The sequence below is a fragment of the Salmo salar genome, chromosome ssa14 (assembly GCF_905237065.1).
Source record: "Salmo salar chromosome ssa14, Ssal_v3.1, whole genome shotgun sequence".
NCBI classification, from domain to species: Eukaryota; Metazoa; Chordata; class Actinopteri; order Salmoniformes; family Salmonidae; genus Salmo; species Salmo salar.
Window position 1 is genome coordinate 34,365,353 of NC_059455.1, and position 20,418 is coordinate 34,385,770.

The 20,418-nt window shown below is 44.9% G+C and overlaps 2 protein-coding genes across 2 annotated transcripts; one reads left to right on the plus strand and one right to left on the minus strand.

Annotated features, from left to right (window-relative positions):
* Positions 1 to 1,821: 1,821 nt before the first annotated feature.
* On the minus strand, positions 1,822 to 9,891 carry nfatc4 (nuclear factor of activated T cells 4). The gene is made up of 13 exons (XM_014140688.2): positions 8,937 to 9,891; positions 6,928 to 7,091; positions 5,402 to 5,911; positions 5,135 to 5,310; positions 4,853 to 5,015; positions 4,641 to 4,741; positions 4,441 to 4,542; positions 4,071 to 4,258; positions 3,621 to 3,761; positions 3,382 to 3,437; positions 3,168 to 3,294; positions 2,282 to 2,977; positions 1,822 to 2,123 (listed from the first exon to the last, which is right to left on the minus strand). Exons 1-13 carry the CDS (start codon positions 9,115 to 9,117, stop codon positions 2,053 to 2,055), a joined length of 2,676 nt encoding a protein of 891 aa, XP_013996163.1. The 5' UTR covers positions 9,118 to 9,891; the 3' UTR covers positions 1,822 to 2,052.
* A 4,114-nt stretch (positions 9,892 to 14,005) lies between these two features.
* ltb4r2b (leukotriene B4 receptor 2b) lies at positions 14,006 to 19,659 on the plus strand. Its single transcript, XM_014140687.2, has 5 exons — positions 14,006 to 14,226; positions 17,678 to 18,300; positions 18,606 to 18,806; positions 18,926 to 18,969; positions 19,098 to 19,659. Exons 2-5 carry the CDS (start codon positions 17,695 to 17,697, stop codon positions 19,351 to 19,353), a joined length of 1,107 nt encoding a protein of 368 aa, XP_013996162.2. The 5' UTR covers positions 14,006 to 14,226; positions 17,678 to 17,694; the 3' UTR covers positions 19,354 to 19,659.
* The last annotated feature ends 759 nt before the right edge of the window (positions 19,660 to 20,418 follow it).

Consider the following 20,418-nt stretch of genomic DNA (forward strand, 5'->3'; position numbering starts at 1 on the left):
ATTTCAAGTCTCATAGCAAAGGGTCTGAATACTTACGTAATAACCTGTTTTCACTTTGTCATTATGGGGTATTCTGTGTAGGTTGCAGAGGAATTTGTTTCATTTAATCCATTTTAGAACAAGGCTGTAATGTAACAAATGTGAAAAAGTAAAGGGGTCTGAATACTTTCCGAAGGCACTGTATATGGATAGGACCAAGGATATCCCGGTTTGTGACGAGCTTTTTGTCTGTTTCGCTAATCCATCTCAGGGTAGGGCGATTTTCTAAGCAGTGTCTTTCTCATTAGATTGTGGAGGATATCTCAATGACAGAGACTGGAGCAGGCAGCTGAGCTGAGGAAGAAACACTGAGCTGGAGCACCTTTCACACACAGAGGATCACTTTCCTCCAGGTATTATCAAGTATTACATGTAAATAAAAAATTTAAAAAAACACAATGATTGCATGTTGATGGATTTCTAACTTGTATCATTTTGTATCCTCTCACTGTTCCCTCTGTAGATATGGCCGTCTCTATACGCCCCTCCTGAAACTCCAGACCAATCCAGTGTCCCTGTGGGTCAGACCTATCGGTCTGAACTAACAGAGAGACATGAAGACATCCTGAAAGAGAATTGGCTTCAGATTTTAAGAGCAGGTGTGACACTGATATGTCTGATATTCCACACCACTACATAAATAGAAGTTGGCAGTGGTACATAACCTATTTCATAAAACTGGAGGAAAAAAAATGGTATTGCTCTTCAATCGTTTTTCTAAAATGGATTGGTGCATAATTGTTGATAGCCCTTTGTTTATCAGAGGTGTGGGCATGGGTGGGCCTGGGTTGACACAGGCCCACCCACTGGGGAGCCTGGCCCTGCCACGTCCACCCAATCACATTGAGCCCTTTGATGTTATTAATTGAAAACTTTCCCCATCTGCAGTCAATACAATGGAGATTGTGTACACCCCAGAGCCCCAGACAAGAGGAATTCTTACAATGTGAGTATCTGTCTTCTCAGAGAAATACTTCACAAATGTATCTAAAATCAATAATATATTTCATTCAATTGTGCATCCATGTCTTTCTTCACTGTCACCAGGAGACACTGTTGCTAAAGAAACCAGCTAAAATGAAAGTATAAACGTATGTTATTACACACAATGTAAGGTCTATTCTACACTAATCACATGTTGTAAATACCTCTGTTCTGTTTCCTCCCTCTCCTCTCGCCATAGATTTCTGTCAGCTCACATTGGATCCAAACACAGCATTCTACAATCTCCACCTGACTGAAAGAGACCAGGAAGTGACAATGAAGGAGCCCAAACCGTGCCTCAACCACACAGAGAGGTTTCACAGTATCCAGGTGGTGTGTAGAGAGGCTGCTGTTACTGGGAGGTAGAGTGCAGAGGGAAGAGGCCCTACATACCAGTCTTATACAAGGACATCAGGAGGACGAGCTTTGGTCCAGAAGCCAGTTTGGCCTCATAATGAGAAGTCCTGGAATTTACTCTGCATCAAGTAAGCCTGTAGTTTCCTACATAACAACATAGTTTAGTCTCTATCTGCCCCTGAGTCCTCCAGGATAAGAGAGTACCTGGATCACAGGGCAGGAGATCTGTCCTTCTACAGCATCTCTGACACAATGACCCTCCTCCATAGAGTCCAGACTGCATTCACTCAGCCTCTCTAGCCTAGCTTTAGGCTGTATGCATACATGGGCCTAATGAAATTTATTTAGCTTCAGTGATAATAGATGTTACTCTCAGGAGGAGAGAGATCGGCTATTCAAGCACACACAAAACTATATCCACAAACAGACCAATAACACACATTTACTTGTATAATTTATGTTGAAAACTGGTTAAAAACATTAGTCTCCCTTATATAAACTGTAAAATGTATCCGTAATCATACTTACAACTGTGCCCTTGCCATTTAATCCCCATTCAGTATTGTCATATTTGAGCAATACATCATAAACCAAGTGCATAGGAAAAGGTGTGATATGGTAGCAATAATGCGCTTCATACTATAACAACTGAACAAGACAGTACTGAGCTTGTCATCCTGGTTGGCTGTCCATCTGTGAGCCCGACTGGAACGATCTGATGTCTTCTCCTATGAACTCATTCACTGTAGTCAAAAAGACACAGCAGCCAGTCAGAAGTTTATACATTAATTTATGCTGTATATCAATCAATCAGAAATGTTATATTATATGTATTGCTATTCTTGTAACAATGGAGATCAATACCAATTAGAACTTCGTACTGTACATGCAAACTTCTCACCTTCCTCTAATGTAATGTGGTGAATAGATGATGAGCTGGCAAATTCCAGGGGGGTCGTTTGCATTTTAGACCCAGTCTGAGCTTCCCTTTCCCGAGGTCCCCTGCCCTGGTGGTCCCATACCTCGTCGTGGGAGTACGGTGGTGGGTAAAAGTCCTGATACGGGCTGGGGTTGGAAGGAGGCGAGGGGCAGACCTCCTGAGGGTAGGGGTAGTGGGGGTAGGGTGAGGTAGTCATGGGGGGAAGAGAGGAGGAGATGGGGCTGCTTGCAGGGAAGGGACTCAGAGAGGAGGAGTGGGAGGGAGAGGGGGAGGAGGACAGGTATGGGGAGTCCAGCCATGGGGAGGGAGAGGGAGGCTGGGAGATTCTGGGGTACAGGGGAGGCAGTAACTCGGTGAAGCCCAGCTCCAAGTTCTCAAAGCTGGGGCGTCTTTCTGACAGAGAACCTATGCTGTCACCCACAGCTTCAGGCTTGTGGCAGTACTCCTCCTGGTAGCCATGGCCTTGGTAGGGGGGAGAGTAGGCTGAAGGGTAGGGGGGCAGGTGCAAAGCCAGCCCTCTCTCCTTGGGCGTGGGATCATTCCTCAGGTGCAGACCCCTGTCCACCCTGCTGGGCCCCCCCATGGAGCAGAGTGTCACCCCCTCCAGGGGCAAGACAGAGGGACGCGACAGCAGAGGGTCGTCCTCTTTAAACATGACTGAGGGCGAGAGAGAGAGAGAGAGAGAGAGAGAGAGAGAGAGAGAGAGAGAGAGAGAAAATAAGTGGTAATAAGCCCCTAACCTCGTAGATAAATACCATCAGGATAAATTGTTCAAAATGAACCAAAAACATCAAAGATAGTTCCAGTCTCAGCTGAGAGACTGACGGATGAAGTGAAGGAGACTCACCCGGCAGGTACTTGAAACAGTGAGTGCTGCTTCTTTTCCTCTTCCCGTTGGAGACGTAAAGGCACACAGATACTGGGCGGTTCACAGACAGGTCACCATAGGCTGGAATTTGCACACACAGCAAGCACTGTGGGATGACAATATGAACAATGTACATTACAGTTTTAATACATGTGCACTCAAACACAAATACACCCAGAAACATACTATTTACCTCACTACTGTTGTCACGGTCAACATGTGCCTCCTCTTCCCACTGTAGCTTTCCATCTGGTAAATACGGATATTAATTATACCTAATTTCATGGATGGTGCACATTGAAGAAAAGAAGAACACAAACATGCACGCACACAAATGTTATGTTATCCTATCTTTGTGGGGACCTAAGATTAATTTCCATTAAAAATCCTATTTTCCCTAACTTCTAACTTCCCCTATCCCGAACCCCTTACCTGTCCCTCTTTCCATAAAAAGCACTCTGGACATGGGCAGGAAGTTAGATCCACCCAACAGTAGCTCCTCCCCTCCTTCCACAGAGCACGATGTGACACTGACTGACTCCACCGCTGGCAGCTCCTGAGCAGAGCGCTGGGCTGAGGCGACACAGAGAGAGAGGACAGAATACAGATGATTCACTAGGATATTCAGAAACCTTATCAAAATACAAGCTCAAAGTAAGAGACTGGACAGGGAGGGGAAAAAAACATGTTTTACATTGTCACAATCTGTTGTTTTACAGGGTCAGCCATAGTAGTACAGCACCCCTGGAGCAAATTAGGATTAGGTGCCTTGTTCAAAGGGACATCAACTGATGTTTCACCTTGTTGACTCAGGTATTCAAACCAGCAACCCTTCAGTTACTGGCCCAACGCTCTAACCGCTAGGCTACCTGCCATACTCACAGCACTCAATAGGCACGGAGGTAACCTGCAGGACCAGCATCCGTCCAGGCGGGCCCACGGGAGGGCCAAGGGGGAGGTGGGTACGGAACACTAGGCGCACACGCGTGTTTTTCCTCCCTACATCTGTCTCTCCTTTCCTCAGCTCGATGTCCGAGTTCCTCAGCTTCAGAATGCCAGCGCAGTCAATGCTGAAACAGAGATAGGCTGTTATACTCAGCACACAGACAGACACTCACACAGTGCAAAATACCACGTAAAAGTGGATCATAGTACATACACACATACAGGAAAGCTATTCTTTCTGCCTACTTGGTTACCCCATACAAAGCCGTTGATACCTATGAGCTTTATCTCTCTGTTAGATACTCACAGGGCAGTCATGTTGGTCTCTGGGTTGAGGGGGATGTCCAGGATTTTGGTGCCAGCCTGTACACTCTCCTGACTGGCAGTACCCACCATCTTACCTGTTACCCTGAGGATCAAAAGAAGCATCTTAACAATAAAAACAAAAACACTGATGTAGCACATACTATCATAGATTGATTGGTGTATTGTTGCACGGTAACCTACCTGTGTATCTGATAGAAAGGATGAGGCCGGATGGACCTGTCATCAGCTGTTCCCACAAACACCTGCAAAGAGAGGGGCTGTCTCTCTGTGTACCCAGTCAGCTGGGAGAGACAGAAAAGAGAGCTATTGTTTAGATAAATACTGTATATGTTAGTCTGGGATTGAAGCCATAAACAAATCAAACTTTCTTTAATTTAATCCATTTATTTTACCGTAACAACCGGATGTCCCCCTGGTGATGCCTTGACGGCTCCTCTGCTTCCTTCTGTCTCGTAGTGGGCTCGGTGGTGTGGGCGGGGCTGCACCTCGATACGCAACTCATATTGGTCAAACTGAGTTGGCAGTGGCCAATCAAGTGGCGGCAGAGCATTGGATCTGTAAGAACAATGGACTTGTCAGATGTGTGGGCGGAGCGGGTTATCCTGGCCATCCAAACAATAATAATGGCAAGTCAACACAGTATTGAGGGATACTGTATAAACATAGTGTGTAACCTGAACAGAGGGCTGTGGGCGCTGGCTCTGGTCCTCCCCCAGCCCAGAGCAGGGGGCACAGACAGGTAGTCCATGCCCATGGATGCAACCTCTCTCCTTTGCTGCAGTGGCTCTGGCAGTGGGCAGTGGGAGCTATGGGCTGGACCCTGCTCCTGCTCCACATCCCTGGGGGAGACCTGGAGGACACAAACCAGGGATTTCTGGTTGAGAAACAAGACAAACCTCTATGGAACCTAAGTTCTAAGAACCACCAGCCAGCCACCTTACCTGCTCCAGTGACGTCTTCCTAGTTTTCTGTGGAATGCTCAGCTCAAAGCTGCTGTTGTGAGCCTGTGACTGAGAGGTGGAGTCTTCTCCCTCCAGGGTACAGGAGTGGTCCTCTGAGTAGCTGCTCCTGCGGGACGTGCAGGGGGAGGCCAGAGGGGAGTTCCTGCGCTTCTTACCCCCCGGTGAGGTGGGCCGGGAGGAGGGTGACAGGCAGAAATGGGAGGTGACCTCATTGAGCTCCTCCTCCTCCACCAGCAGCGAATCACAGCTGGACGCAGGACTGAGCCAGCCGCGAGAGGAGGGGCTGGAGGCAGGGCTTGGGCTCAGGGACCCAGCGCCGGTGCTGCCTTCGCGGTAGCAGAATGGGTCCATTAGGGGAAGGTAGAGGCGCTCCCTGTCCCATCCACCCCCTGTGTCCCAGAAGTTACTTCCTGCTGGGGCAGTGTCATCCTCTGGGGAGATAGTGGTGATCTGGATGCTAGGGCACTCCAACACACGGGACTCTGACACCTGGGAGAGAGATGGGAGAGAGAGAGAGACAGATAAGTTAGAACATTAACAATAGTGAAATGCAGAGACCATAGTGTTTGCCTGGCTAACCAAACACCTTGCTCCGGTGAAACGCTACGCCACCCCCACGGTCGTTAGTGTCTTCTCTGCAATGAGTCAGGATCTGAGTACCTCCCCAACAATTTCTAGAATGCAAACACATTCTAACCGTTCTGATTGGTCATAAACTGATGGGTTGGGCCAGAGCCAGAACACACATGGGTAAAGCTGCATTTAGAATATTTGTCAGGGGCGCAGCGGTCAATGGCACTGCATCGCAGTGCTTGAGGCGTCACTACAGACCCGAGTTCGATCCCAAGCTGTGTCACAACGGCCGTGACCAGGAGTACCATAGGGCGGCGCACAATTGGCCCAGCGTCGTCCGGGTTAGGGGAGGACTTGGCCGGGGGGGTTTTACTTGGCTCATTGCGCTCTAGCGACTCCTTGTGGCGGGCCGGGCGCCTGCAGGCTGAATTCGGTTGTCAGGTGAACGGTGTTTCCTCCGACACATTGGTGCAGCTGGCTTCCGGGTTGAGCGGGCAAGTGTTAAGAAGAGCGGATTGGCAGGTCATGTTTCAGAGGACGCATGACTCAACCTTCGCCTCTCCCGAGCCCGTTGGGGAGTTGCAGCGATAAGACAAGATCATATTTGGATATCACGAAATCATTAAAATATCATTAAAATAAATAAACATTCGTAATTGGCTTTTATACTCTGATTGGTTACTGATGATCCAATCGCTGATTACTTTCTTTTGTAGAACACCCTTCATTTTCACCACAAATGACTTCAATGATGACAGTCTCAGACTGAAGTATGTTGCGAACATAGAGCAGCGGAATAATTGTTGGAGTCGTCAGGCAACCATACTGTAGGGAACTGTATGGCTTTTAGCATCATTTATGACATACATTTATGAGTCACTGTCCCACTCTCACTGACCAGGAGAGTAACTGGACATCTCCGATCCGCTCACCTGTACAGATCTCGCTGGAAGGCTCTCATAGGTCCCACTGAACTCCCTCACCAAGGCACGTCTGGGGGGCGGGGAATGCATTCCAGCCCTTTGACTGGCTGAAGAATACAGTGGGGTAGGGATGCCGATTGGCTGGCCTACGTGAGTGGTATCCAGGTGGCTGTCTGTGACCAAACAAAAATGTTGGAGAGGGTTGTTAGTAGTCTCCCAGTTACAGGTTGACATGGTAAGCTTTAGCCTACTGAGTTCACTGTAAAGAGATGGTACAGATCTAGAATACATTAAAGTTTCAGAGTAACCAGTTATGTGCACTACAACTATAAAAAACATACCCTAACTCTAGTGCTTCAGAAATAATGTAGAGGGGGCTTAAGGTTGATTATCAAATAGGTAAGTAAATGTTCCTTATTTGTGTTTTTACATCAAACATTTCCCTACTGTGGTGCAATAGACAGTACGGGACAGTTAGGTTCACTGTAGAGCACTGTGTCCATCACTGTCCAGTATGGATCATTGGTCAGCCTAGTGCATCAGTTACAAGGTACAGTATACACCGTGGTAACATCCCTAGGTTGGGGTGTGGTATACGTGTATGCCAGTGTGGGCAGGAAATAAATACTTTAGTGGGTGAGAGGGGTGCGTATCAAAAGCTGAAAGGGGAAAGGAGAGAGGGGGAGAGGAGAGAGAGAACGGAAGGAGAGGAGAGGGAGAACGGAGGGAGAGGAGAGGGATAGTAGATGGAGAGCAGAGGGAGAGTAGAGGGAGAGGAGAGGAGAGGGAGAGGGAGAACGGAGGGAGAGTAGAGGGAGAACGGAGGGAGAGGAGAGGGAGAATGGAGGGAGAACGGAGGGAGAGGAGAGGGAGAATGGAGGGAGAACGGAGGGAGAGGAGAGGGAGAATGGAGGGAGAACGCAGGGAGAGGAGAGGGAGAACGGAGGGAGGGAGAGGAGAGGGAGAACGGAGGGAGGGAGAGGAGAGGGAGAACGGAGGGAGGGAGAGGAGAGGGAGAACGGAGGGAGAGGAGAGGGAGAATGGAGGGAGAACGGAGGGAGAGGAGAGGGAGAACGGAGGGAGAGGAGAGGGAGAACGGAGGGAGAACGGAGGGAGAGGAGAGGGAGAACGGAGGGAGAGGAGAGGGAGAATGGAGGGAGAACGGAGGGAGAGGAGAGGGAGAATGGAGGGAGAACGGAGGGAGAGGAGAGGGAGAATGGAGGGAGAGGAGAGGGAGAATGGAGGGAGAGGAGAGGGAGGTGTGTATGTGGTGCATGCTCAGTAAACAGAGATTGCGGTTCCATCCAGATGGCAGCTGTTAACTCCACTCACACGCACAGCTGATTAAAACCACATTGAGTTCTGCTCTTACACACACACACACACACACACACACACACACACACACACACACACACACACACACACACACACACACACACACACACAAAAGCATGCAATACACAGCACACATAGTAGGCTACAAAACACACAAACTCCATGCACATGAACACACATCCCCCAGACACAGATAAGCACGTGTGCACATACAGTACATCCAGACCGGGGCTCTCCAACCCTGTCCCTGGAGAACTACTGTCCTGTAGTTTTTCAATCCAACCACAATCTAGCGTGCCTGATTCTAATAATTAGCTGGTTGATCAACCAAATCAGGTTAGTTACAACTGGTGTTGGAGTGAAAACCTACAGGAGGGTAGCTCTCAAAGAACAGGTTTGGAGAGCCCTGATCAGACACATAACTCATCTATACCCGGGTAGAGAGAGAGAGAACATTAGGCCTAATAATTGTACAAATAAATGATAAAGTACTCACAACAAGTCAAATAAATCATTCACATTACATACACCACACACAGAGGAATGTCTCTACGTTGTGGATGAGTTGTCTACATTGGGGACCATTGAACGGCCTTCAATCTTCCTTTCCTTATCTATCAATCTCTCTTTCGGTCAATCTCTCCCACATTCACAAACACTATTCAAAAAATGGTTCTAACCAGTATTGCTCGACTCTAGGAGCGACAGGGCGCTCTCTGTCCTCTCCCCCACGATAGTGTGCTCCTGGTCCGCGTTGCACTGCGGGGATGGGCCCCGGAGTTGGCGCGTCGGGTCCTCCTCAAAAACCAACTTGAACTCGAACTCCCCCTCCTCCCAACCAGAACCCGGCGCAGCCCCCATCCCCACAGCAAGCGAAAAAAGTCTGCGAAACTGATGAAGAGAACTCCCAGTTGAACAGATCTGCTGTGTTATCTGATAATGATAATTTCCTTGGTCCTTTTTGGGAAAACATCGACGATTTCCCAAAATGTATGTAGGAGGTTATCTGCAAGGGTAGGAGTCACATTTGCCCAAATTGTTCTTGTCATCCGGATTGTGGTCGCTATGCTCCTTCTGTAACTTTTTACAATGTCTTCCGTTTATAAGTTACTTTGGACGGATCAGAAACCCACTACCAAGCTATAAATCTATTTCATTCGAAGTTTTGGAGAAGACAGATTTAAATAAATATATCGTTGAGTTCTTTGAAGTCTGTTAGCCATAGGACCGGTATCTATCTATTCCATCACAGGCTATCTATCAGTCTTTAATTCTAATGCTCTGCCGCCATCCTTTCTTCTATCCGACCAGAAAAAAAAGTGTATCAAATATTTTGTCGTCCTTTACCCTTAATTGCTTTTGGGTGGGTTACCCAGCCCAGTTTGGACCGTTACTCGATCTCAATTGGACATTTCGTTTGTCAGTCAATGAGACCCTCTCACCCTCCCCTCTCCTCTTTTCCCCCTGCCTATGTCCATGAGCCGGGATGTTTCTTTTCACATACTGTGCTTAGTTTAAGTTATTTTTTTTTACTTTTACCCAGTTCTTAACATAACTAATATGTTAAGTAGGCCATAGCCTATAGATTATTGGCTACATTTCCTCCGACAGTTTGACAGTACATCCTTGTATTTCCAGAAGTTTTCTGTTTTCGCTCAGTCCCTCAATCACCAAACTTTTTAAAGGTATCAACTCGAGTGTAATAAAAGTAATGAAGTGACCCTCTTGAGCCAGATGTTTGGCTGGTGGGCTGTTCCTCCTTGCTGTGGCCTCACTGTATGTCCCTGTGCTCTCTGTCATAAGAAGGACCATGATGCTTCGCTGTCATTCAGGGAGCATAAGGAGGCGAGGCTGTTTCCTGTGGTGTTTACATGATTTTCCCCCTCTGTCTTGTCATCCTCCTTTCCTACTCCCATTACCATCTCAGCCTATTTCTTTTCCCTCCTCCATGTTCCTCCCCTTGCTCTCCCAGGCTCCCCCCCCCCCCCCCTCTCCCTCCCTTGCAAGATCTGTTTCTCATTATTCTCTGTAGTCTGTACTCTGTCTGAGACGGGAGACGAAAAACTTAAATAAACATGCTCTCTCCTTCCCTCAATCCCCCCCCCTCTCTCTCACCCCCTCCTCCAGTTCTCACAATCATCATGCTATACTGGAGCTGGATGCTTTTTCTCTTTCATAATCTTGGAGATGTGGGTATCTTCTATCCAAATGAAGATGATTATATTTGGTAAATGTTTATGCGCAATCAAGATTGACTAAAGACTGCTCATTATTTAGGGTAAAATATAGTTTATATTGTGGGGGATTGGGATTTATTCTATAGGATTGTAGAATTATCTCGCATTCATAAGGTCTTGGCAAGAGATAAAAATAGTTTTTTGGAGTTTATATAATCAGTAGGGTTTTATTTGGGAGGCATATGAGTGTTACAAATGAAAAGGATGCTAATGTGGGTGAAATCCTCCGGCTGGGTTTCAGTTGCTGTTGGATGTCAACAGTTGAATGTCAAATTCATTGACAGAGGAAGGATGATATAACAATGTGGATATCTTGCCACCATGTGGTAGAAAGGTGGAACAGTCTTTCCACAGTATAGGAGATGATGGTGTAAATGCCTCAGTTTCCAACATATTACTATATTATCTGAAGGAACATTTTGAACGCAGTGAACATTTCAGACAAAATAACTCTCATCATATGTTCAGTATCTCCAAACACCAGTGGGAAGCATTTATGATAATATTTTTATATTTCAACTTACAGAGGAAATACGCATACATATGATACATAACAACTCATATGATAACGACAGAGATGAAAGGACTGAACTAAAACCAGAGGAAGATAAGAACTGGATGGATGTTTTGGTGGCTGGGTGTATGTGTTAGACAGGAACTGAATAAAGATATCACATGTGTGTGATGCTAAGGACAATGCTTCTATACGCCTGGACAAGGGAGTATCAATTTTCACTCACTTCTTACCCTCTCTGCGTCCTGTTTTTACCTCGTACCCCAAACCCAGGAAATAATCCACATTCCTGCGTGAGTATCAGAGCTCCATGAGCGAGTGTGTGCAAATCAAAGTTTATCGGTCTTGTACACAGATTTGCAGTAATATCTAGCAAAACAATACACACATAATCCCTTTTTTTATAAATGTTTTTTTACACACAATGCCAGAATATATATATATATACACATATACACCATTCAAAAGTTTGGGGTCACATAGAAAGTTCCTTGTTTTTGAATAAGAAGCACATTTTTTGTCAGTTAAAATAACATCAAATTGATCAGAAATACAGTGTATACATTGTTAATGTTGTAAATGACTATTGTAGCTGGAAATGGCAGATTTTGAATGGAATATCTACATAGGCGTACAGAGGCCCATTATCAGCAACCATCCCTCCAACACCAGTCTCAACGTCTACAGTGAAGAGGTGACTCCGGGATGCTGGCCTTCTAGGCAGAGTTCCTCTGTCCAGTGTCTGTATTCTTTTGTCCATCTTAATCTTTTATTTTTATTGGCCAGTCTGAGATATGGCTTTTTCTTTGCAACTCTGCCTAGAAGGCCAGCATCCCGGAGTCGCCTCTTCTGTTGATGTTGAGACTGGTGTTTTGCGGGTACTATTTAATGAATCTGCCAGTTGAGGACTTGTGAGGAATCTGTTTCTCAAACTAGACACTCTAATGTACTTGTCCTCTTACTCAGTTGTGCACCGTGGCCTCCCACTCCTCTTTCTATTCTGGTTAGAGCCAGTTTGCTCTGTTCTGTGAAGGGAGTAGTACATAGCGTGGTACGAGATCTTCAGTTTCTTGGCAATTTCTCGCATGGAATAGCCTTCATTTCTTAGAACAAGAAAAGACCGTTTCAGAAGAAGGTTCTTTGTTTCTGGACATTTTGAGCCTGTAATCAAACACACAAATGCTGATGCTCCAGATTCACAACTAGTCTAAAGGCAGCCAGTTTTATTGCTTCTTTAATCAGACAACAGTTTTCAGCTGTGCTAACATAATCGCAAAAGGGTTTTCTAATGATCAATTAGCCTTTTAAAATGATAAACTTGGATTAGCTAACACAACGTGCCATTGGAACACAGGAGTGATGGTTGCTGATAATGGGCCTCAATACGCCTATGTACATATTCCATTCAAAAACAGCCGTTTCCAACTACAATAGTCATTTACAACGTCTACACTGTATTCTGATGAATTTGATGTTATTTTAATGGACAAAAAAAAAGTGCTTTTCTTTAAAAAACAAGGACATTTCTAAGTGACCCCAAACTTTTGAACGGTAGTATATATATATATATATATATATATATATATATATAGTGGCAGACCAGGGAGTTGGGTCAAAACGTTTACACAGATCAGACAGAGTAGAATTATCTCAGTTTCAAAGGTGTTTATTAAAATAATAGTTCAAAAGAAAAGAATAGGTCTCCCCATGAGACCCTCTCTGGGTTCTGGGCTCCGGGTCTTGCTGTATCCTGTGGGGATCAAAAACTGAACTCCCTCCTGTTACCTCTGCAACCATCCCCAACTATACAGGAGTCCTTTCTTCCCCCACCCTCTCCCTTGTGTGCTGCCCTCCTGGCAGCTTTATGGGACTTGTACAGCTGGTGAGCAATCAGCCCTTGATACTCACCAACTCCCAATCAGCCCCAATTAGTCCTGGCCGGAGAGCCCGTCGAGACCTGGCACGTCCAGCAGATGAAGCCATCGCCTCGTGATGTATACCTGGGATAGAATAAAGTAATCCTTCTAACCCCCCCTTAAAAGATTTAGATGCACTATTGTAAAGTGGTTGTTCCACTGGATATTATAAGGTGAATGCACCAATTTGTAAGTCGCTCTGGATAAGAGCGTCTGCTAAATGACTTAAATGTAAATGTAAATGTATACTCCATCTGTCACCAGGCCTCGATGAGTCTCCCCCTGGTGGCTGACCCACTGTAAGCCACAAAATATATATATATATATATATATATATATATATATATATATATATATATATATATATATATATATATATATATGTATATATATATATATGTGTGTTTCGTATACTGAGTATACAAAACATTAAGAACACATGCTCTTTCCATGACATATCCTGACCAGGTGAATCCTGGTGAAAGCTATGATCCCTTATTGATGTCTCTTAAATCCACATCAATCAGTGTAGATGAAGGGGAGGAGACAGGCTAAAGAAGGGTTTTTAATCCTTGAGACAATTGAGACATAGTGTGCCATTTAGAGGGTGAATGGGCAAGACAAAAAATATAAGTGCCTTCGAAGGGGGTATGTCATGAGTGAGGATGTTGAATCAATGTGGAAAACTGATTGGATTTGCAAAAGTAATCAACTTAAGGGCATTTCGTATTTTTAACCTAAGTCCAATGACATGGTGACATTTTTTGTTGATTTCACATTGAAATCACCGACAACTCAACCAAATGTAAATCAAATCTAGACATTGAACTGATGTCTGTGCCCAGTTGGCAGACATAATGTGTGCCTGACTACCTCTAAAGGTGATCAGGAAGATCACAATCAGATCACAATGTGTCTTTTAATCTTCTACACCTGTCTAATAATGTATATTGGCAAGATCAGGACAAAGGGGGGGAAGGTTAGCACCAGGTAGAAACACCCCTGTGGAGGGTGTGTGTGTGAAAGAGAGTGAGAAGTTGGAGACTAAAGGAAGGACACACCTCTCTCGTCCCTCAGAGCATGTCACAGCTTGTGGGGCAGCACATTTATTAGACACAGTAGCAGGGAAAGACAGGGGAAACAAGCAGTTGTAAAGAAATAAATAGAATGAGAGAGGGAGTTGGATACAAGCTGTCAGAAAAGAGAGAGTATAGATAAACACAAAACTATTCCCACCCTACTCAGATCCATTGCTCTTCATCACCCTCTTCGTCATCCTCTGAAGTCTTGATTGTGTAGTAAGGTGAGTGGATGCAAATATCCTGAACTTTTCCCTGGGACATACTCTATTCTCATTTTCAGTCTCTCTCTCTGTCTTTCTCTCTCTCTCTCTTTTTTTTTCTCGCTCTCTCGCTCTCTCTCTCCCAATCTAATAATCATTCCTAATTCATTTCCCTTTTTTTTCCATTCCTTTCCAAAACTCTGAATTTCAGAATTTTCAAAACTCTGAATTTTCCAATTCCAACCTCTTCCCTCTATCTTCTTTCCCTCTCGTCTCCATGTGTTGATGAGTGAATCCTGGTTCTGTGCGTTCCTTGCTGTTGACGTAACTCTACCTTGATTCTTATGTTGACACATCTATACACTGATCTAAGGTCCACTTTTGAAATAAACAAAACCTGCTGTAATGTCAGTCTGTAATGTAGGATTTATCTTATGTTTTCACACTGCCAAAGAAGGGCTGTATTCTTTCTAGGAATTCAACCAGTATAAATACAATTACATTGACATTATGTACACCTGCTCTTTCCATGACATGGACAGACCAGGTGAATCCAAGTGAAAGCTATGATCCCTTATTGATGTCACTTGTTAAATCCACTTCAATCAGTGTAGATGAAGGGGAGGATACAGACTAAAGAAGGATTTTTAATTCTTGAGACAATTGAGACAAGGATTGTGTATGTGTGACGTTTAGAGGGTGAATGGGCAAGACAAAATATTAGGTGTTCCAGATGTTTTCTACACTCAGTGTATAATACAATGCACTTTCCACTGCTGTTCACTTTTTTTATTTGTCAAAATAACTGCACAAGTGGAGACTTGTTGCCCTGTTCATAGCCTGATTGACAAAATGTCCACTTCTGTGAACCATTATTTCCCTCTTCATAGCGTTACAGATGGGTAGAAATAGAAATTACAGTACGGAGGAAGATAAGAGGAAATTATTGTGGCAATGTGGAGTACAGAGAGAGATACAGAGAGAGAGCAGGAGGGAGGAAATCAAGAGAAGTCTATGACTATCGAAGTGGAGTCTTTTAAAGGAGCAGCGTTAATATTTGGCATGTTTTACTGTTGCATATACTGTTGGCCAGGAAGGCTAAGGTGAATATTTGCTTGCCTGCGTCAGTGGCAAAAGGTTTTATGTGTGCTGCAAACACATTGTCTACCGCAAAGATACAACAGTGAGTGAGGGTTGAGAGACATGTAGCCCCAACCTCAAATAGAAATAGCTTTGGGATATAATTCTGTCAGTGTAAACATGGCCTTGGATGGCCACGCTTCACTCACGTCAATGAGGTGAGATTTGGAAGGATGGACTCGCGAAACTAGTGTAAACCATATGTAAAACAATCCACCTAATTTTGAGTTGGTGACAGTTCAGTGATACGCTACATGCATGACCAAAAGTTTGTGGACACCTGCTCGTCGAACATCTCATTGCAAAATCATGTGCATTCATATGGAGTTTGTCCCCCCTTTGCTGCTATAACAGCCTCCACTCTTCTGGGAAGGCTTTCCACTAGATGTTGGAACATTGCTGCGGGGACACGCTTCAATTCAGCCACAAGAGCATTAGTGAGGTCGGACACTGATGTTGGGCGATTAGGCTTGGCTCGGAGTCTGCGTTCCAATTCATCCCAAAGGTGTTTGATAGGGTTAAGGTCAGGGATCTGTGCTGGCCAGTCAAGTTATTCCACACCGATCTCAACAAACCATTTCTGTATGCCCCTTGCTTTGTGCATGGGGAAATTGTCATGTTGAAACAGTAAAGCTGGCAACCGTTCCCTAAATGGTTGCCAGCCACACCAATGTGTCAGAGAAAACACGGTCCAACTGACAACCGAGTCAACTTGCAGGCACCCCTGGCCGCCACAAGGACTCATTAGAGCACGATGAGCCAAGGAAATCCAGCCGGCCAACCCCTCCCCTAACCCGGACAACGCTGGGCCAATTGTGCACCGCCCCATGGGGCTCCCGGTCATGGCCGGCTGTGACACAGCCTGGGATATAACCCAAGGCTGTAGTGGCACCTCAGCACTGCGATGTGGTGCCTTAGACCACTGCGCCACTCGGGAGGCCCGCAAAAGGCCCTTTCCTGTTGAACATGGTGATCTTAGGCTTGTGTGCGGCTGCTCGGCCGTGGAAATCCATTTCATGAAGCTCCCGATGAACAGTTCTTGTGCTGACATTGCTTCCAGAGGCTGTTTGCAACTCGGTAGTAAGTGTTGCAACCGAGGACAGACGATTTTTACGCGTTACGCGCTTCAGCACTCGGTGGTCCTGTTCTGTGAGCTTGTGTGGCCCACCACTTCGCGACTGAGGCATTGTTGCTCCTAAATGTTTGCACTTCACAATAACAGCACTTACAGTTGATCGGGGCAGCTCTAGCAGGGCAGAAATGTAACAAACTGACTTGTTGGAAAGGTGGCATCCTATTACGGTGCCACATTGGCCTTACTGAAGAGCTCAGTGACTTTCATTCTACTGCCAATGTTTGTCTATGGCGATTGCATGGCTCTGTGCTCAATTTTATACACCTGTCAGCAATGGGTGTGTCTGAACGGTGTGCAATGGGTGTGTCTGAATTTGAAGGGGTGTCCACATAGTTTTGTATATATAGTGTACTTCCCAAACATATGTCTCTTTCTCTCTACCCTCGTTTACACCTTGTGCTAATGTGAGTTTTATGAGATCTGATCAATATGATCCGATCACTATCTGATCAAGGTTTGTCGCGTCTACACGTTGTATTAAAATGTGTCTCTTATCCTTCCACTGTGTCAGCACTAAGTTGGTGCCTCCCTTTATGGAAATTATTTGACAGATATTCTTTCAAAATAATCAGAGTTTATTTAAGACAATAATACCATAAATCAATGGTGCTACCCGTGTCAATGATTTTAGAGTGATGATTATAATGATGATTTAAATGGTTTCACCATCCAGGTCTGTTCACACTCGATTGATATCCAGACACAATGCGTGCCTGATCACAATCAGATCACATTGTCTTTTAATTGTCTACACCTGTCCAAAAATGTAGCCAGGGCACAATCAGAATGTAGAAAAGATCAAGACAAAGGGCACATGTCAGCAACAGGTATAAACAGGGCTCTTGTTTCGTCCTTTACCTCAGAGCTAATAACCGTACCAATGGCCAATGACATTGATTTCCTCCTTTTTTCTGACTCGTCCATCTCCTTCCTTAACTTCTTTAATCACACAGAGATTGAAGATGACAGACAGCACCTTGAGCCCTCAACTAAAACCTTTACATCAAAATCATAAGTTCTTAGCTTAGCTTCAATAAGTAAAATGTCTACTGATATCTGTGTTTTATGTAGGTCATACTCTTGGTCAATGACCCAAGCTCAGTGCTACTTTTCAACTTTTCAAATTGAAGGTTGATAACACACTGTAGCCATCAGAGTCCATGGATAACTCTATGTCTTTCTCCCTCTCTCCTTCAGAGCCGATAACCCTCACTATGGCTAAGAATGGCAGTTCCCTCCTCCATTATCTCAACAAGTCCACTTCCACCTCTATCCTCTTCACCAAAGGCACTGTTGAGGATTCCAGCATCGTGAGTAACGACGCCACCACAGCCATAGGAGCCCTCATCTTGGGCCTGGTCTTCCTCCTCGGCGTCCCAGGAAACCTCTTCATCATTTGGAGCATCCTGGCCCGTGCCCGCCGACGCTCCGTTACCACCCTCCTCATCCTCAACCTCGCGTGTGCCGACGGCTTTCTCATATGCCTAACCATCTTCTTCATAATTTATCTGGCCAGGCAGAACTGGGACTTTGGCGACCTCATGTGCAAGGGGCTGTTTTACCTGTGCAACACTAACATGTACGCCTCCATCTTCCTCATCACGCTGATGAGCCTGCATAGGCTAGTTGCGGTGGTGTGGCCCCATCGAGTGGCGGCCCTGGCCAGCAAGAAGATAGTAGTGAGGGCAATAGCTGTGCTCTGGGCCCTAGTGTTCTCAATTTCTATCCCTGCTCTGGTGTTCAGGCAGGTGAGGTATGATCATGATGAACAGAACAACACCCGCCTGGTGTGTGCCTCAAATCACTCCCGGTCTCAATATGTAAGTTCAAGAGATAAGTGAATATTAAGTTAATAATGAAGTTAGATACATTATATATTTTTCTGGTTTAAGTATATAGTTATTCAGGATTAGGAAGAGGTGTACATGTTGATACAGGTACAGTCATTATGACTACTAATATTCACAGGAGCCTCCCTTTCTTCCTGACATCATAAATCCTAACTAATCTTACATTTTAGCTTGAGATCTTGGTATGACAGACCAATTCATGTTTAAATAAGCCTGGTATTGCACCATGTCATTACATGTGTGCAGTTTATCATGACATAATTGCTCATGTTCAGGTGGTGTACCAGTACACCTTTGAGACAGTAGTGGGATTCCTGGTTCCGTACGGGGTTATAGTGAGCAGCTACATCTGCATCCTGAGACGCCTCAGACAGACCAAGTTCCGTCGCAAGGTCCGCAGTGAGAAACTCATCCTGGCCATCGTTGTGATGTTTGGTATCTTCTGGTTGCCATATCACCTCATTAACATAATACAGGTGTGTGTGATCATATGATATTGTTTATCATGCAATTTCACTCAGAGTGTGGAGTGTAGCATAGAAAGTTATACTATTTTACAGTGAAGGAATGATTGTACGTTTTTTTTCTCTCCTAGGTGGTGGCTGAACAGTTTGAAGACAACTCAACAACGAAAAAGAGGTATGTGCCAACCAACCAAACATCTTCCCCTCCATTTAGCTAAAGTTAAATTTAACATAAGCACCAACACCCATACAATAAGTCAAAGGACTGGAACGGCAACATGAACTCTATCCCTCTCTCTGCAGACTAGATATGGTATGGCAGCCCAGTCGTCCTGTGACCTCCGCTCTGGCCTTCATCAGCAGCTGTGCTAACCCTATTCTCTACACCTTCGCTGGAAAATCCTACATCAGAGAGGACGGCATTGCCTTCATGGCTCGGCTCTTTGAGGGGACATCTCTGGACACTGGGATAAAGAAGGGAATTGGACTAAAAGATGCGTTGTCTTTCAGCAGCACTGGGGGCAATGCTGTGAAGAAAGAAAAACACACACTTGTGTAGAGTTGCACTGCACATGCTATCCACTCATCATGACGATGCACTGCTGCACACAGACTGCTTCAAAACCTTTACCTGTCCATATGGGACCATCTGAAAGAATCCCTACAATATTCAGTGCACCTCGTGTTAGACAAGTTTCTCACTAGACCCAAATTCACTGCCACTAATTTTTGTAAATGCGTTTTGTAAATGTGCCCCAATTTTTTAAAATACTTTTAATACACTGCTTGAATGTTTGTTGAATCCCATGTTGTAAATACCACTTATAATACTGGGGAATATTGTGATTAAAAGATGTTAAAGGTTCAGAATTGTGGAAAATATGTAAACTCAACTTCAGGTTATAATTACCTAACCAAACAAATCAAATTTTAATGGTCACATACACGTGATTAGCAGATTTTATTGTGGGTGTAGCGAAATGCTTGTGCTTCTAGCTTCGTCAGTGCAGTAATATCTAACAAGTAATATCTAACAAATTACACAACATATACCCAATACACACAAATCTAAGTAGGAATGAATTTAGACTCTATACATATATGGACGAGCGATGTCAGCGCGGAAAGGACTAAGATATAGTATAGAATACAGTATAGGGAGAGGTGCATATGAGATGAGAAATGCTGAGAAAGATATGAGAAAGATATGTAAACATTAAGTGACTAAGATACCGTGACTAATATGTAAACTGTATTAAGTGACCAAGATACCGCAGAAGTATAGAAAACAGTATCAGATGAATAATGCCAGATATGTAAACATTATTAAAGTGACTAGTGTTCCATTCCTTAAAGTGGCCAGAGATTTATAGTCTATGCCTATAGGCAGCAGCCTCTAATGCGCTAGTGGCCATGAGATAGAAGCTGTTTTTCAGTCTCTCGGTTCCAGCTTTGATGCACCAGTACTGACCTTGCCTTCTGGATGATAGCGGGGTGAACAGGCAGTGGCTCGGGTGGTTGATGTCCTTGATGATATTTTTGGCCTTCCTGTGACATCGGGTGCTGTACAGTAGGTGTCCTGGAGGGCAGGTAGTTTGCCCCCAGTAATGCGTTTGGCAGACCG

Excerpts from the sequence above, each read along its gene's own strand:
- nfatc4 (XM_014140688.2), bottom strand. The coding sequence starts at position 9,117 with ATGGGGGCTGCGCCGGGTTCTGGTTGGGAGGAGGGGGAGTTCGAGTTC. Across the intron at positions 5,912-6,927 it reads TTCCAGCGAGATCTGTACAG|GTGTCAGAGTCCCGTGTGTT; the intron begins GTGAGCGGATCG and ends TCTCTCTCCCAG. Across the intron at positions 3,438-3,620 it reads TTTTATGGAAAGAGGGACAG|ATGGAAAGCTACAGTGGGAA; the intron begins GTAAGGGGTTCG and ends CGTATTTACCAG.
- ltb4r2b (XM_014140687.2), top strand. The coding sequence starts at position 17,695 with ATGGCTAAGAATGGCAGTTCCCTCCTCCATTATCTCAACAAGTCCACT. Across the intron at positions 18,807-18,925 it reads ACCTCATTAACATAATACAG|GTGGTGGCTGAACAGTTTGA; the intron begins GTGTGTGTGATC and ends TTTCTCTCCTAG. Across the intron at positions 18,970-19,097 it reads AACTCAACAACGAAAAAGAG|ACTAGATATGGTATGGCAGC; the intron begins GTATGTGCCAAC and ends CTCTCTCTGCAG.